General features: G+C 43.8%; 1 protein-coding gene across 2 annotated transcripts in view; it reads left to right on the top strand.

Annotated features, from left to right (window-relative positions):
• The window catches only part of LOC147640618 (Pyridoxal-5'-phosphate-dependent enzyme family protein), a 57,813-nt gene extending 43,791 nt beyond the window's left edge, over positions 1-14,022 (top strand). For both annotated transcript variants that reach the window (XM_086813560.1, XM_086813551.1), the window contains 3 exons: positions 12,041-12,559; positions 12,666-12,901; positions 13,654-14,022. In XM_086813560.1, coding sequence (XP_086669686.1) covers positions 12,041-12,559; positions 12,666-12,901; positions 13,654-13,876 — 978 coding nt within the window. In that variant the 3' untranslated portion in view covers positions 13,877-14,022. The remainder of the gene's footprint in view (positions 1-12,040; positions 12,560-12,665; positions 12,902-13,653) is intronic.
• Positions 14,023-14,708: the final 686 nt, after the last annotated feature.

Below are 14,708 nucleotides of genomic sequence, written 5' to 3' on the forward strand. Positions count from 1 at the left end.
TGACAAGAGATGAAAACCAAGGGATGGGACATAAAGAACCTGGGAGGAATGCTTTCCCCCCTTGCCATCGGGAATAATCTCCATCTTGCCGTCACTATGAATCGGGATAGTGGAATTGTCCCCAATGAAGATGCGACCTGTCTACTGTCGAAAATCCTGTAATAACTCTTGGGAAGGAGTCGTGTGCCTGGAAGCACCACTATCGAGAATCCACTTCCGAGTATTCTTGGCAGTGAGACCAACTATCTCCCTGCTCGAAGAAGATGAAGCATTTGTGTCCATAATCTCCAAGTGCACAAAAGCTGGAGTCTTCACGGTTACAACTGAGGAATTTGCACCTTTCTCGGTGCTCCACTGAGGACATTTCCTCCAATAGTGGCCTTTCTCGCCACAATGGTTACAGCCTTACAGGTCCGCTCTGCCTTCAAGGCGTCACAATCCAAGTCGGGCTCCTGCTCAGAAGACTTCTCTTGTGAAGACTTCCCTTTGCCCTTGTTGTGGCCTTTCGACCGCTGGGCAATCAAGGCCTCATAACCTGTGCCCTGTGGAGGGTTCGTAAAACGCTCTTCCTGGTCCAAGACCATAGGCACAAGCTTTTCCCATGTGATGGTGTTGAGCCTCCCACTGGTGATCAAAGAGGAGTAGAAAGCTGAATACTGAGAGGTCAGATGAGACAGCAAAGTGATGGCCATGCTCTGAAGAAATCTCCTTCCTAGCCTGAAGGACCTCCTGCTGAAGAGCTTGGAGTTTGTTGATGTGCTCTTGCATCGTCGAAGACTTTGCAGGATCCATCACTCGCATTTGCACTTCCAAGGAAATCCGCTTCATGGGTGATTACCTTGTTATACAGAGAAGCCAAGTGCTGCCAAATCCCTCTGCATCATGTGTTTGATATGATTAATCACCTAGGGTGTGCAATTAAGGAAGATGAAAGAACGCACACAGGCATTGACACGATCCCATAACTGTGCCTGAGCCTCCTGTTCTTTCCTAGTAGAGGGGAAAAGCTCCCCGTCCTCCAACTCTGGCTATGGAACACCAACCACAATGAAATCAACCAAGTCATAAGACTCCAATACAGACTCCATCATTATTGGTCCTGTCCAACTGTCGATCCACTGGGAATGTGGGGAGAGTGGGGATCTTCACGTGCGTCTCAGCCTTCTCAAGGGTTCACAAGGTCTTGTGAAGGGAGGGTGGGTGGGAAAAAAATGAAGAAGAGCCTGCAAATACTATGCAAGGTGGCTGTCCAACAGTGATGGCCGCCTTCTACCCATTCTCCAAGTCCCGAATAGCCCAAGAAATCTCCAATCAACACCAAAAAACAGCAAACTCTCAAGCGCCCACTGTCTCCAAGATTCAATCCACCTGGGGCTCTGATACCATGTTGAAATGCACAGCAGAAAATGAGACAAGTGCTGTGAGAAACAAAGCATAGAAGTGTAGAGAGAGAGAAGTTGTATAAACTCTGCTATATACACGAAGATCCAATACAAAAATGAGTGTGGGGGCAAGGGTGGCATTTATACCACCCTAGGTTGCTGGTCGGCCAGCCCAAAAACAGCCGACTGGGTGCACACATGTCCACGACAGAGAAAATAGCCAGTCGGCCAGCACATGTGAAGACATGGTCGGCCAAGACAAGCTCAAGTCGGCCAGCACCAGATAGCCCCCACGACCAAAAACAAGGAGAAAACATGGAAAAAATGGAGAGAACTCCTGGGCGGGCACACCCACAACGGAGGCCCTCACTGATTAATATGGTACAGACAGGAGATGATTGCTAACAACTGTTGCTAACGATGTTGATGCTGTTGGTGATGATAATGATGATGCTGATGTGAGGCTACTGATGAGACTACTGATAATGATGAGGATGCTTATCCTACTACTGCATTAATTAGGGATTGAGACAAATCATGCCGAAGATTAGCCATGGCACGGGCGCGCATGTGACATGTAGGGAGGAAGGAAGGATGAAAGAGTATCCACCCCGTCAGCAAGTTTAGCAGGAGGGGATGTTACGTGCACGCTCGTGCCATGGCATAAATCTCAACATATTCAATATATTCCCTGGTTTAGACAGCATTTAGGATACACAACTGATTATTGAAGTACAAGCATCAATCCTCTAGTCCGAATCCTTGAACTTTCTTCATTCTTGGGTCGTCTTACTTCTTGCTTAATCAAGGCTATAACATGGGTAAAAAATTTATCTGATTCAATCTTCTTCTTAATCTCAGTGGGTAAGGGATTTAAAATTATAGCTATTGCAAGTAAGGAGGCTTTTTTCCATAGCACATCGATGACCACATTCTCTTTTCCTAACCTATACTTGGTTTCAAAATGAAACTCTTGAAGCATTTATGTCCATCTTCTTTCCCTCATGTTAAGATCATTTTGAGTAAAAATCCAATCTAAGCTCTGGTGATTAGTAACCAAAGCAAACTTCTGCCCGAGAAGAGAGTGTTATCAAAGCTTCAAGGTGTTCACTATTGTCAACTCAAGATCATGAACAACATAGTTCCTTTCATGTGGTCTCAATTTTCAAGATTTATAAGCTATGGGGTGTTCTTCTTATATTAGGATTCCTCCAACAACGAATCTTGTTATGAGGCTGACAGGAAACACTAAAAGGTAAGACTAGGGAAGATTATTTATATGTAAAAGGTTTGCATATAAATAAGGTTCATGGGATTTTAAATAGGAAATACCTAAGCAATGGTTAATAGCATTAAAGTTAGAGTAAAATGGGAAGTAAATGGTGCACAATGGAAGCCCAAGGGACACGAAAGAGAGCGCCCTCTTCTAGGGATAGCTGAAGAGACATTTGGGTAATGAAAAGGCAATGTTAGCCAATGAAAGGTTAAGGGGCTGAAGTTGGAAGGTCATGCACCACTTAGGCCTTTGTAACCATGAGTTTAGGATCCATTTGGGATGTGGTTGGGTGGAGAATCAAAGTACTAGTCTTACAAGTCCTCAAGCTTATAATTCAAGGAGCATTACATTGGTATCAGAGCCAAGTTCTTTCTCTTCCATGTTTCCATTGCTAACTCTAATCTCTACTCCTTAATCTCTTTTCTATTCATTTCCATAAGCTAATCCCTATATTTCTCAAATCTTCTCCATACAAAATACCTCTTGTCTAATAAATTGGGCAGACTCTTGCCTAATAAATTGGGCATGTTTGGAGTTCTACATAGAGCAAGTGGAGTACAAGATAACCTTGAAGGATCATTGAAGTAAATATCAACAAGGAGGAATCAACGGAGCTCATTGTTTTGCCCAACCAAGGTCATTGTTTTGCATTTTTTATTTTTGCTTTGTAAGAAATTTTCTATTTTGCTTAATGTTAGAGTAAATGGCTTCTCAAGGTGGGAAGGATGAAAATGGTGAGAAGGGGAAAAACCTAATATCCTGTTTCCATGTAGAAGAGGATATTACAAAACCAAATGAAATAGATATGTAAGATTTAGAATTGAATCAAGGTGGTTCCAAACGTAGTAAACGATACGTTTAGTACATTTGGAAAACGTGCTGAAAAGATTCCAAACGTAGTGAACGTTGCCCTCGATATATATACGTATAAACTTTTTGAAATATGAGTCGCGAGAGAGAGAGAGAGAGAGAGAGAGAGAGAGAGAGAGAGAGAGTTGTGGGAGAGAAATGAAATGAAATGAAATGTTATATTAACGTCTTCAAAAGGCCAAAGTGACCTATGAGACCAAAGTTACAACCATGTGACATCTGATACACTATCTGGAAAAGAAAAGAAAGAACTGAAGATAAGTATCTAGCCCTACAATACATCAGTAGGGGAGCATCCGGAAGCAGTAACTAGGGAGAGTGGGAAGCTAATGCTACTAGTCAAAATGGGGTACATGAGTACATGGATACATGAATACATGAATATGGGGGAGTACAAAAGTGACAGTGAGTACAACAGTATATGGCTGGAGTGGTAATCATCCTAGGAGCTCTAGAATGGGTCTCTGCTGGATGGCCTGGATATCTGCCTTAGTGAGATGCCTGGTTGGACGAGCTCGATGCCTCGCAATGATGCTCTGAATCCTCCGGTGTAGGCACCGTCTCCGATGTGAGGATCCACGAGCCCTCGAGCGTTTCTCTCAACTAGAGTCCCACGGGGTGCCCACTGCTGGGTTGTCGGCTGTGTGTCCTCCCGGGTAGTCCCTCTAAAGAAGTTAGTAATGTGTCTCTGTGTGGACTTCCTGCCAGTCAGGCGTCTGCTCCTGATAATGGACTCTTTGAGCCTGCGGATCTCCAGGAGATAAAAACCCAAGCATCGCTGATCACAATAGTCCATGACTCTAGCCAGTGGTCCAAATCCCTCTCTGAAAAGGCAATGGTAGTGCCCTCGAATCTCATAATATGCTGTGCAGCGACAGATGTAGTGCTCCTCCGTCTCTGGCTCTATCCAACAAATCTGACAAATCCTGTCCCCTGGAGGTATGCCTCTAAATCTGCTTGTCTTTATCTCTAACTGATGTGAAGAGGTGCGGATCTACCCAATGGCGCACCTCAATCCATGAGACAGATGGGTATCCATGTAGCTCGGTCTAAGTATAAAGCCATCATCACGGTTGCGGAGAAGATGGTCTCTATAGAAAGCCATCTTCGTCCCCAACTCCTGCGAGGTCTCTAACCAGGTCCTCCTAGTGTCCAACTGAATGAGGTCCTGTCTGATGACTCTACTAATCTCAGAATGTGTCAAGGTTGGAGAGGGTGCCTCCAGAGAGTACTGGAAGGGTGGAAGTCTGTCTAAACTGAACCCATGGAGCTCAAACCAGGATGCTATTTGCGCATACCAACATGAAGTGTCTCCCTCCATGGCTAGCTGATGAGAGGACTCTAAAGCAAGTCGTGCGCATACCGGTGTCGGGGAAGCTCCCAGGTGCTATGAATGAAGGACACTGATCTGGCAAGAGCCTCAACTACGATCGGTGGTGCTCCCATCTCGGCTTTGATAATCTCATGGGGTACCGAGGCCTTAGCCCGAATCATCCTGGAGATCATGGACACAAGTGGTCTCTCCATCGATCTCCATCCATCGTATGTGCGTCCTGATCGATTGTGACGATCTAGGCTAGGCCCCCAGATCTGTACTCCATATAGCATAGCCGATGTGACCAGCGTGTCAAAAAGCCACAGCTTAGTGCGTGGCTCCTGAAACTGTACTTGTGAGCACATCCTCTCTAGACCTCCTAGTGCTGCATATCCTCTAGTCAATCTGGCCTGTGCTGCCCCCCTCATGGAAAATGTGGGTCCAATGAACACCACTCCAAGATATGTGTATGAGTCAACATACTCCACTGTCTCCTGCCCATATGTGAAAATAGGCGCTGATCTCCAGACCCACTGAGCTGTAGAGAGAGAGAGAGAGAGAGAGAGAGAGAGAGAGAGAGAGAGAGAGTTGCGGGAGAAATGAAAATGAAATGTTATATTAACGTCTTCAAAAGGCCAAAGTGACCTATGAGACCAAAGTTACAACCATGTGACATCTGATACACTGTCTGGAAAAGAAAAGAAAGAACTAAGTATCTAGCCCCACAATACATCAGTAGGGGGGGCATTCGGAAGCAGCAACTAGGGAGAGTGGGAAGCTAATGCTACTAGTCAAAATGGGATACATGAGTACATGGATACATGAATACATGAATATGGGGGAGTACAAAAGTGACAGTGAGTACAAGAGTATATGGCTGGAGTCGTAATCATCCTAGGAGCTCTAGCATGGGTCTCTGTCGGATGGCCTGGATATCTGCCATAGTGAGATGCCTGGTCGGGCGAGCCCGATGCCTCGCAATGATGCTCTGAATCCTCCGGTGTAGGCACCGTCTCCGATGTGAGGATCCGCGAACCCTCGGGCGTCTAGATCTGCCCAACTGGATAGCTCTCTCAACTAGAGTCCCACGGGGTGCTCGCTGCTGGGCTGTCGGCTGTGTGTCCTCCCGGGTAGTCCCTCTAAAGAAGTCAGTAATCTGTCTCTGTGTGGACTCCCTGCCAGTCGGGCGTCTGCTCCTGATGATGGACTCTCTGAGTCTGCGGATCTCCAAGAGATAAAAACCCAAGCATCGCTGATCACAATAGTCCATGACTCTAGCCAATGGTCCAAATCCCTCTCTGAAAAGGCAATGATAGCGCCCTCGAATCTCATAATATGTTGTGCAGCGACAGATGTAGTGCTCCTCTGTCTTTGGCTCTATCCAACAAATCTGACAAATCCTGTCCCCTGGAGGTATGCCTCTAAATTTGCCTGTCTCTATCTCTAACTGATGTGAGGAGGTGCGGATCTGCCCAATGGCGCACCTCAATCCATGAGACAGATGGGTATCCATGTAGCTCGGTCTAAGTATAAAGCCATTCTCAGTGGTGCGGAGAAGATGGTCTCTATAGAAAGCCATCTTCGTCCCCAACTCCTGTGAGGGCTCTAGCCATGTCCTCCTAGTGTCCAACTGAATGAGGTCTTGTCTGATGACTCTACTAATCTCAGAATGTGTCAAGGTGAGAGAGGGTGCCTCCAGAGAGTACTGGAAGGGTGGAAGTCTGTCTAAGCTGAACCCGTGGACCTCAAACCAGGATGCTATCTGCGCATACCAACATGAAGTGTCTCCCTCCATGGCTAGCTGATGAGAGGACTCTAAAGCAAGTCGTGCATACCGGTGCCGGGGAAGCTCCTAGGTGCTATGAATGAAGGACACTGATCTGGCAAGAGCCTCTACTACGATCGGTGGTGCTCCAAGAGAGGAGAGAGAGAGAGAGAGAGAGAGAGAGAGAGAGAGAGAGAGTGGTGGGGGGGGAGAGAGAGAGAGAGGGAGAGAGTGGCGGGGGGGGAGAGAGAGAGAGAGAGAGAGTTGAGCGAGTGCAGGAGGGAGAAAGAGAGAAAGAAAGAAAGAAAGAAAGATTTTATTAATGTCTTCCAAAAGACCGAACTCGGCCTATGAGACAAATCGGTGTATCTGTATGGGGTATCCTGTGTCATCCCAACAAAATGAAAAAGTACTGAACTAAAAACCTGATTTGGGTGTGCAATAAGTACAATGAGTGGAGGAGGGGATGGAGCTCTACTACTAGGAGAGAGAGAGAGAGAGAGAGAGAGAGAGAGAGAGAGGCGGGGGGGAGGGAGAGAGAGAGAGGCGGGGGAGTGCAAGAGGGAGAAAGAGAGAGGTTGGCCTGTGCGGGGGGGGGGGGAGAGAGAGAGAGAGTGAGAGACTCTTACGATGAGCAAGCACGACCAGAGAAGCAGCAAAGCCCAACACGACTAGCCCACCACCGCCCGCGCCGAAGAGAGAGAGAGCCGCACGCACGTAAGAAACAGAAGAAAAAAAACGTGATGTTGACGTGCGTTCGTCCTTCATTTTTTAACCTATATTAATCAAACTCCCACGTTCACTAACGTTTCAATCGATGTAAACGTTTGGATCCTATCCAAACTGCGTTTGGATAGGAAATGGAAATGAAGGAGATGAAAGAAAAAATCTCTAATATAGAAAACAAACTTGAGAAAATGATGAGTCTTCTTAGCTTCTTGATGGGAGGGGAAGGATTGGGAGTAAAAGAAATATCTAAAAGTAACATTAGTGAGGGAAGGGAAAAAACTCTTAAAAAAGGATTGAATGAAACCATAATTGAAGAGGGTCCCAAAACAAGAGACCAGGGTATGATATTCAAAGATTTATGGTATTTAAAGATTTAAAGGCACCCACTTTTAGTGGAGAAGAGAAGGAGAGAAATAAAAATGCGATTCATATTTTTCTACAAAAATGGTAAGATTTACATCTTTTAAGAAATGTGCTTGATTATAGCCGTCCCATTGAAGCTAGACTGTCCTTATAAGACAAAGCTTATAAGTGGTGGATGAGTTTAGCGGAAGCTAGGCAAGTACTCAATTCTTGCAATTCATTCAAGAAATTATTCATCTTCCTGAAAATGAAGAAGATCGAAGTTGGGAGGAGTGGGGTAATTGTTCTATGGAATAAAAGAATTTAAATCTCACTTAATATATAGCTTGCTATAGAGAAATTGTCTTAAAACTTAAGGACATAGACAATTTTCAAAAAGTAAGAGGCTTCATTAGAGACCTGAAAAGGGAGTATAAGAAGGAAGTTCGTTCCAAAGAGCCAAAAAACTTAGATGAGGCTATAAGATTTGTAAGTTTTTTGACGATACCATGGGTAATGGTAATCGTAAAGAAAAGATAAATTTCTTTCATATAAACCTCATGGAGAAAATTTTTGCTCTCAAAAAAGAAAGGGTTTTTTCTTTAAAAAGAAAGAACCTTAAAAAAAGCAAAAAATCAATTCTAGTAAGTTTCTAAAAAAGCAAGATTTTGAGAGAGTGGTTAAAGAAAAACTTTGTTTCTCTTGTCTTGAGACGGGACATGATAAAAAGCATTGTCCTAAGTTCCAAGGACAAGAACTTACTGGGAATGGTAATGATAAACTTGAAGGAAAATTAGTGCACATTGTTCAAGTGTTGACACTTCAGGATTCTTTTAAATATAAATCGGTTGAGGTTTGTCATTCTGATGAAAAGCATTGTTGTATGGTGGCAAAATCTATGTGGGAATCAGCATTTGGACCACATGATTTGGTTCGAGTGTATGGAAATATTAAGGATAAAAAAGAATCCTCATAGATAATATGGCCACATACAACTTTTTAAATTATAACTTGGTTAAGAAACTTAAGTTGCCTTAAGTCCCAAGTTCTCATAAGTCTGTAGTATCATTAGCCAATGGCTATAATAAAGATGAGTGGGATACTGTAGTAAACCAAGTTGGGATAAAGATTCAAGAGTATGAAGCACTTTTGGATTTTCAAGCGATGCGTTTGTCGACCATAGATGTAATTCTTGGGAGAGAATGGTTATTTTTATTTGGGGAAACACTTTTGACAAGCTATTTGCATACTATACTAACATTTGAGCATAAAGGAAATTTTATTTCATTGCAAGGAGAACACAATGTATCATCTTCTCCTTTGATATGTAATATTGAGCTCCAAAAGCTTCATCAAGATAATGAAATAGAACAAATGTTTTTGTGTTATACAATGCCTCAATTTAAAAACCTTTGTGAAAAGTTCGATTCAAGTATTTGTGAAGTAATTAATTCTTCTTTGAACAATTTATTAGAAGAATTTAAAGATGTTTTTTCGGAAACATTGCCATACCTCCATATAGATGGATAAATCATCCCATAGAAGTTTTAAAGGATTCAAAGCCAATTAGTAAGCCACCTTATAGAGTAAGTTTGACTGAAAGACAAGAAGTTGAAAAACAGTTGGCTGAATATTTAGAACAAGGCTTTATTAGGCCAAGTAAGTCTCCCTAGGCTTCACGGTTCACCAATAAACAATAATGTTAGTTGTGACACACGTAAATAATCCTGCGACAAACGCAAATAGTTAGGCCCAATAATACAAGGAAGTCAGTACCAATCATACATATATACTATCCATGTGGAATAAGTGGAAATTACCCACGTGTGGAATCACCCATGTACGGTAGGTAGTACAATGGTGTCACAAGCGTCCCTGATCGACCATAGAGGTATGCAGCTACCATGCTTACATGGCAAATCATGGATTTCTGAGTGAAATCCTCGTCACTAAAAGCAATATTCAAACTGGCCAATAAAAGCAAGTGTCTTTGACGCATCATATTCCCCGTGATATGTATCAAACTTAACAGATTTGAGACTTTGATGCATTAGCTTGCATCTCAACATGTTTTCGTGTGTGTATGTCCATTGGGATAGTCCTTGTGATTGACATCATTTTGGGAACAGAAGGGGTTGCACTTCTCCCTCTCACGAGCATACTTGAGGGCATGAGTAGCATGAGAGATACGCGGAATACCTGCACCAACAGAAAATTGCAGCCCATGTTGCGTGTCTTGTGCATGCACATTTTCAAGCGGCAATGGCCATGCAATGCAACATTGGTATGGAAAATCCCCCTTCATGAGACTATACCAAAATAGACATGTTCTAGGCAAGTACACGAGGTACCAGACCCCATGGAACACCAATCCTCCAAGCATTCCCAGGCATGTACACAGAGGCACAAGTCCTAGCGGAAAGCCAAATCCACAGTATCACATGAGTGGCATCAATCCCCTGCGTAACAACCATGGACTCCAATCCAATGTATACACATAATGAGAAAGCATGGGTGGCCAAATGGTGACAGTCAACTGGGAAGTCCGGAGAGTGAGGTGGACCACCTCTCACATGTGTCGCTAGACCCACTCTCGTGCGTCCAGCACCCGCCTGAAATGATAGGGGGGCACTCGTGAGAAGAGACATGAAGAAATCTATGGCAATGGCTCGCACTTGGGGGGGATCCGCAACCATGTATCCATCCTAGTGTCGCAACCTGCGGATACTATCCCTCCGAAAATCTCAAAGAAATCTTCGATGGCCCCATTGCCCACGTGGGTCCAAAAGGAGGCTCTCGCATGGTATCTATACTCCACTTTCTGCTCCTCAACTGAGTTAAGCTCTGTACGGGCTGCAGCCAGCTGGGCCTCAATCCACATTGCACAGGAGCCACACCCACCTCATCTTCATCACAGGAGGACCAACCTCCACCCTAGGGACGTCATACTTGCGCCAAAAGGGCATTGTCGCAGGGGTCACTTATTAGACACAAGAGATCAAGTAGCCATGCGGTAGCCAGGGGTTATCGAGGAGCATGCAGGGTCTCTCAGCGGTGGAGTTGCCAGCAGGGATTCGGCTTGGTGGTATGGGATGCTAGGTTGGGGCTATCAATGATTGGCAGGCTTGTGGCAATCGGACCTTAGGCAGGGATGAGTCCGGAGGACTCTACGGTTGGGTGGTGAGTTGATAGCAACAAGCCATCACGGTCACATGATGAGTTCGATGTCAGGTCTATGGAAACCTTGCTAGGGTTTCTTAGGTATGTCCTCTACCTTGATCCACAATGGTTCTATGTTAGATAATCCATGGGCATTGGTCTACTGAGGACTTTACAGGGCGGGGTGTAGGTTTTGGGGGGGGGGAGGGGGGGGGTTGGGGGAGGCTTCAGCTCTCCTTGATGTTTTCTAGTTTAACTCATGTTAGAGCTTTCTGCTTGTGATTCAAGAGTCACCAATCTTGGAATGAATTCTTCTATCGGAATGCAGGTGGCTCTTCTGCACTATGGTTCTTGACCTAAGAAGTGTACAAGAAGATTTGACTTTCTTTTTTCTCACGGTGCCAAGAACAATGGAAAAATGGCTAAGCTCTCCTCATCTCTCCCCTCTAAATGCTCTTACCAAATTTTTGTGGCACTCCAACTCTTTAGATATGCATTAAATGCAAGGAGAGTTTTATCTACACTCTTCTCGTTTTGCACACTTAAGACTTCTAACCTTGGGTGAGATTAGTGTTGCATCTTTAAGCGTAAGTCATGGGGTTTATAAGGTTTTAAACATTTCTTGGCCCAACCATATGCTTACGTGGAGGTACTTTTCTAGCATCTTAAACTGTGCTCATATTAGGGCCTTTTGATCTCAGTCTATCTATTCCACATCACATGGAATAGGAACGGCAATGGATTGTGTATCCCCAAGGGAATTTTCCTGAAACCAGGAAAGTGGATACAAATTTTTGGTTCTTAATTTTTTTTTTTGCATATAATTTAAAATAGAAATGGGGAAAAAGTGCAGAGAAATGAAGAAGAAACTTAGGGTAGGTTGTAATTTTTTCGTGGAAAAACAGTACTAGTAGGGGATCATGTAATGGGAAATGGAAATGGAAATGGAAAGGATGAATGTAGTAATTAAGGGGTCTACATTTTTTGGCTAGGAAAGGACTGTTTTCTGTTACTGTGAGTCTGTTCATCAAGGCTTTGTATGATGGTTAGTTTGGTGCTGTTGTTGCCATGGCAGGAGTGGGGGCACAAGGAAAATGGAAGCCACCCGTAATACTGAAAGCTTCTGATTTTTTACATGTTTGAAAGGAAGATCTTTATTGATCTCTTAAAATTTGTATTTTCTTTTCACATTGTTTTTCCAGGCACAGATACTGGAGGCTCTTGGTGCGGTTGTAGAAAGAGTTCGGCCTGTTTCCATTTCTCATAAAGATCATTTTGTGAACATTGCACGGCGCAGAGCAGCGTCAGCTGAAGGTTCTTATAGAGAAAGGGCTTGTTGCAACACTGGAAATGGGCGAAAGAAAGAAGCATGTTGGCTCTCACTGGAACTCAATTCGGTAAATCTATGTGCTTCTAGTGCAGAAAATTCTGCTGCTGCACTTGCTTGTGGAGCTCAAAATCCCTGTCAACTTGATGGGCAAGTGGGATCTCACAAAAACCAAAGGCAAAACAATGATAGTCTCCAGCCTTTGTCCTGTCAATATGAGGATGACTGCAAAGGAGGGTTTTTTGCTGATCAGTTTGAAAACCTTGCAAACTTTAGAGCACACTATTATGGCACTGGCCCAGAAATTTGGGCTCAGACTGGCGGCAAGCTGCATGCTTTTGTTGCAGCTGCTGGTACAGGGGGTACCATTGCGGGCGTCTCACGGTTCTTGAAGGTCTGATTTTTGGTGGCGGTTTCAATCTTTTTATCTTCAGTGTGCACTCTGGAAGTTTGCATCTGAAAGGAGTCTCTGCACTTGTGGACTGCACTTGTGGATACAGGACAAAGACAAAGCTGTAAAATGTTTCTTGATTGACCCGCCTGGCTCTGCCTTATTCAACCGTGTCACACGGGGTGTTATGTATACGCATGAAGAGGCAGAAGGGAAGAGATTGAAGAATCCCTTTGACACTATCACTGAAGGCATTGGAATCAACCGGCTAACTCAGAATTTCAAGCTGGCACAATTAGATGGAGCTTTTCAAGGGACTGACAGAGAAGCTGTGGAGATGGCAAGGTCATTTCTGAACCATGTTTACTATGCCTTGAACAGATGATGTTTGTTTTTTCTTAAATATGAAGCATGGTTTTTGTTGGTGCCTGTGCTGGTATGTCATTCCCTTCTCATCTTGCTAGTGAAGATGGCTGCTCCTCCAGATAAATGTAAGGGCATGAGTAATATCTTAACAAATTACTGATAAAGTCTGAATGTGGAAGGTCTGGGTGCTTCCAACCTGCCATGAAGTCAAACTCGCGATGTTCTCCCTGTAAGTGTCTACTCCAGAGTGAAGTGTTGAGAGGGTGACTGAGCCTGTTACACGTGTGTGTATGTCCCCCCGGACACTTGCTTGTAATTTGGGGGATTGATGTTAACGGACCGGATGTGACCCACTATGGCCATTACAACCCATTGTTATGGTTGTAATGTTTTTGCGACCTAGGCTTATTTCTAATGATAAATTAGCCATGAAGGGTCTAGGTTGGTGCTCTTATGATGAAGTGTCATGTGACCCCGTGCATTACGTCATCAAGCAGGGAGTTGGTTACTTGTAGGGTTTCATCTTTATGTAGTTTTGTATCTTTGAATTGTGATTTAATTGCATATGTGAGTTTAAAAGTTGAGTTCCTCTCCCCGTTATTTGATAAAAGGGCAGAAGTCTGAAAGCAGGAGGCAACGGCTTGTGCAACTTATCGCAAGGTGTTGGAGAAGTACCCATGGTTATTGCCAGAAATAGTTACTGATAAACATGTTAGTGGTTGTCCTTTCAGGTTTTTAGTAAAAAAGGAAGGGCTGTTTCTGGGAAGCTCATCTGCAATGAACTGTGTCGGTGCATATCGTGTTGCTCAGATGCTTGGACCTGGGCACACAATTGTGACAATTCTTTGTGACAGCGGATTGCGTCACCTGAGCAAGCTCTACAATACTGAGTATCTTGCGAGACTAAACCTCACACCGACTGCAGATAATTTGGATTTTCTTGATTTAAAATAGCTTGGCATTTGAAAGATAATTGTGATTTCTGTGATCATCATCAGAAGCTTGGTACTCTTACCCAAGTGGCTATCTCAGGTAGTCGAGGTGGGGAGTTCCAAATCTCCATATCTTTGACAAGAAAGAGACAGCTTGGCATTAAGTTATACTGACTGGCCTGTGTGTTTGATGGATTATATTGGCCTTGTCTCAAGATCATTTGCACTGAAACAAGCTTCTCCCTCCATATAGAGCATTATGAAGGATATCCCTCCATACTTTGCTTGGGGCCTCTGTGCTCCAAGAGCAGATGTCGTTCTAAAGCTTTGGAAGTTGCTCACTTTGGTTGCCAAATAAAAGTGGTCTAGGACCAACAAAATACATGGTCTACATTCTTGTCCTTGTCCACAGGCTTGTAGCCCAGTTGGTCAGGACCCCTACTCTCAAAGTGGGGTGGGTGCTGGAGTTTGGACCCCCTGGCTGCAGCCGCTGGACTATCACTAATATAAATACATTCCATTGTGAAAAAAGGCCCATCATCGCTTAGATGTTTTTGCCCCGAGCAGCAAACAGCCTCTAGGCTTTATGAGTGATTACTTAAAAGCCTTTTTAGCAAGATCTTTTAAAATGTTTGTACGTTTACAAAGAAGAAGTAATAAGTGCATTTAATTGAAGCTATCATTGTTCTTGTTTTTGGAGTGGATTGAGCATTCACAGTGTCAAACAATGGTGTATAGATCAAAGTATACTCACATATAAAAGAAATTGCGCACACTATAAACAGAAAAGGTACAATCAGCCACAAAGTTTATAATCAAGACATTGTTACTAACACACTTTGTTAGCTAGGTTT

The sequence above is a fragment of the Cibotium barometz genome, chromosome 2, assembly GCF_041138505.1.
Source record: "Cibotium barometz isolate CiBa-2024 chromosome 2, ASM4113850v1, whole genome shotgun sequence".
In the NCBI taxonomy this organism is placed as follows: domain Eukaryota; kingdom Viridiplantae; phylum Streptophyta; class Polypodiopsida; order Cyatheales; family Cibotiaceae; genus Cibotium; species Cibotium barometz.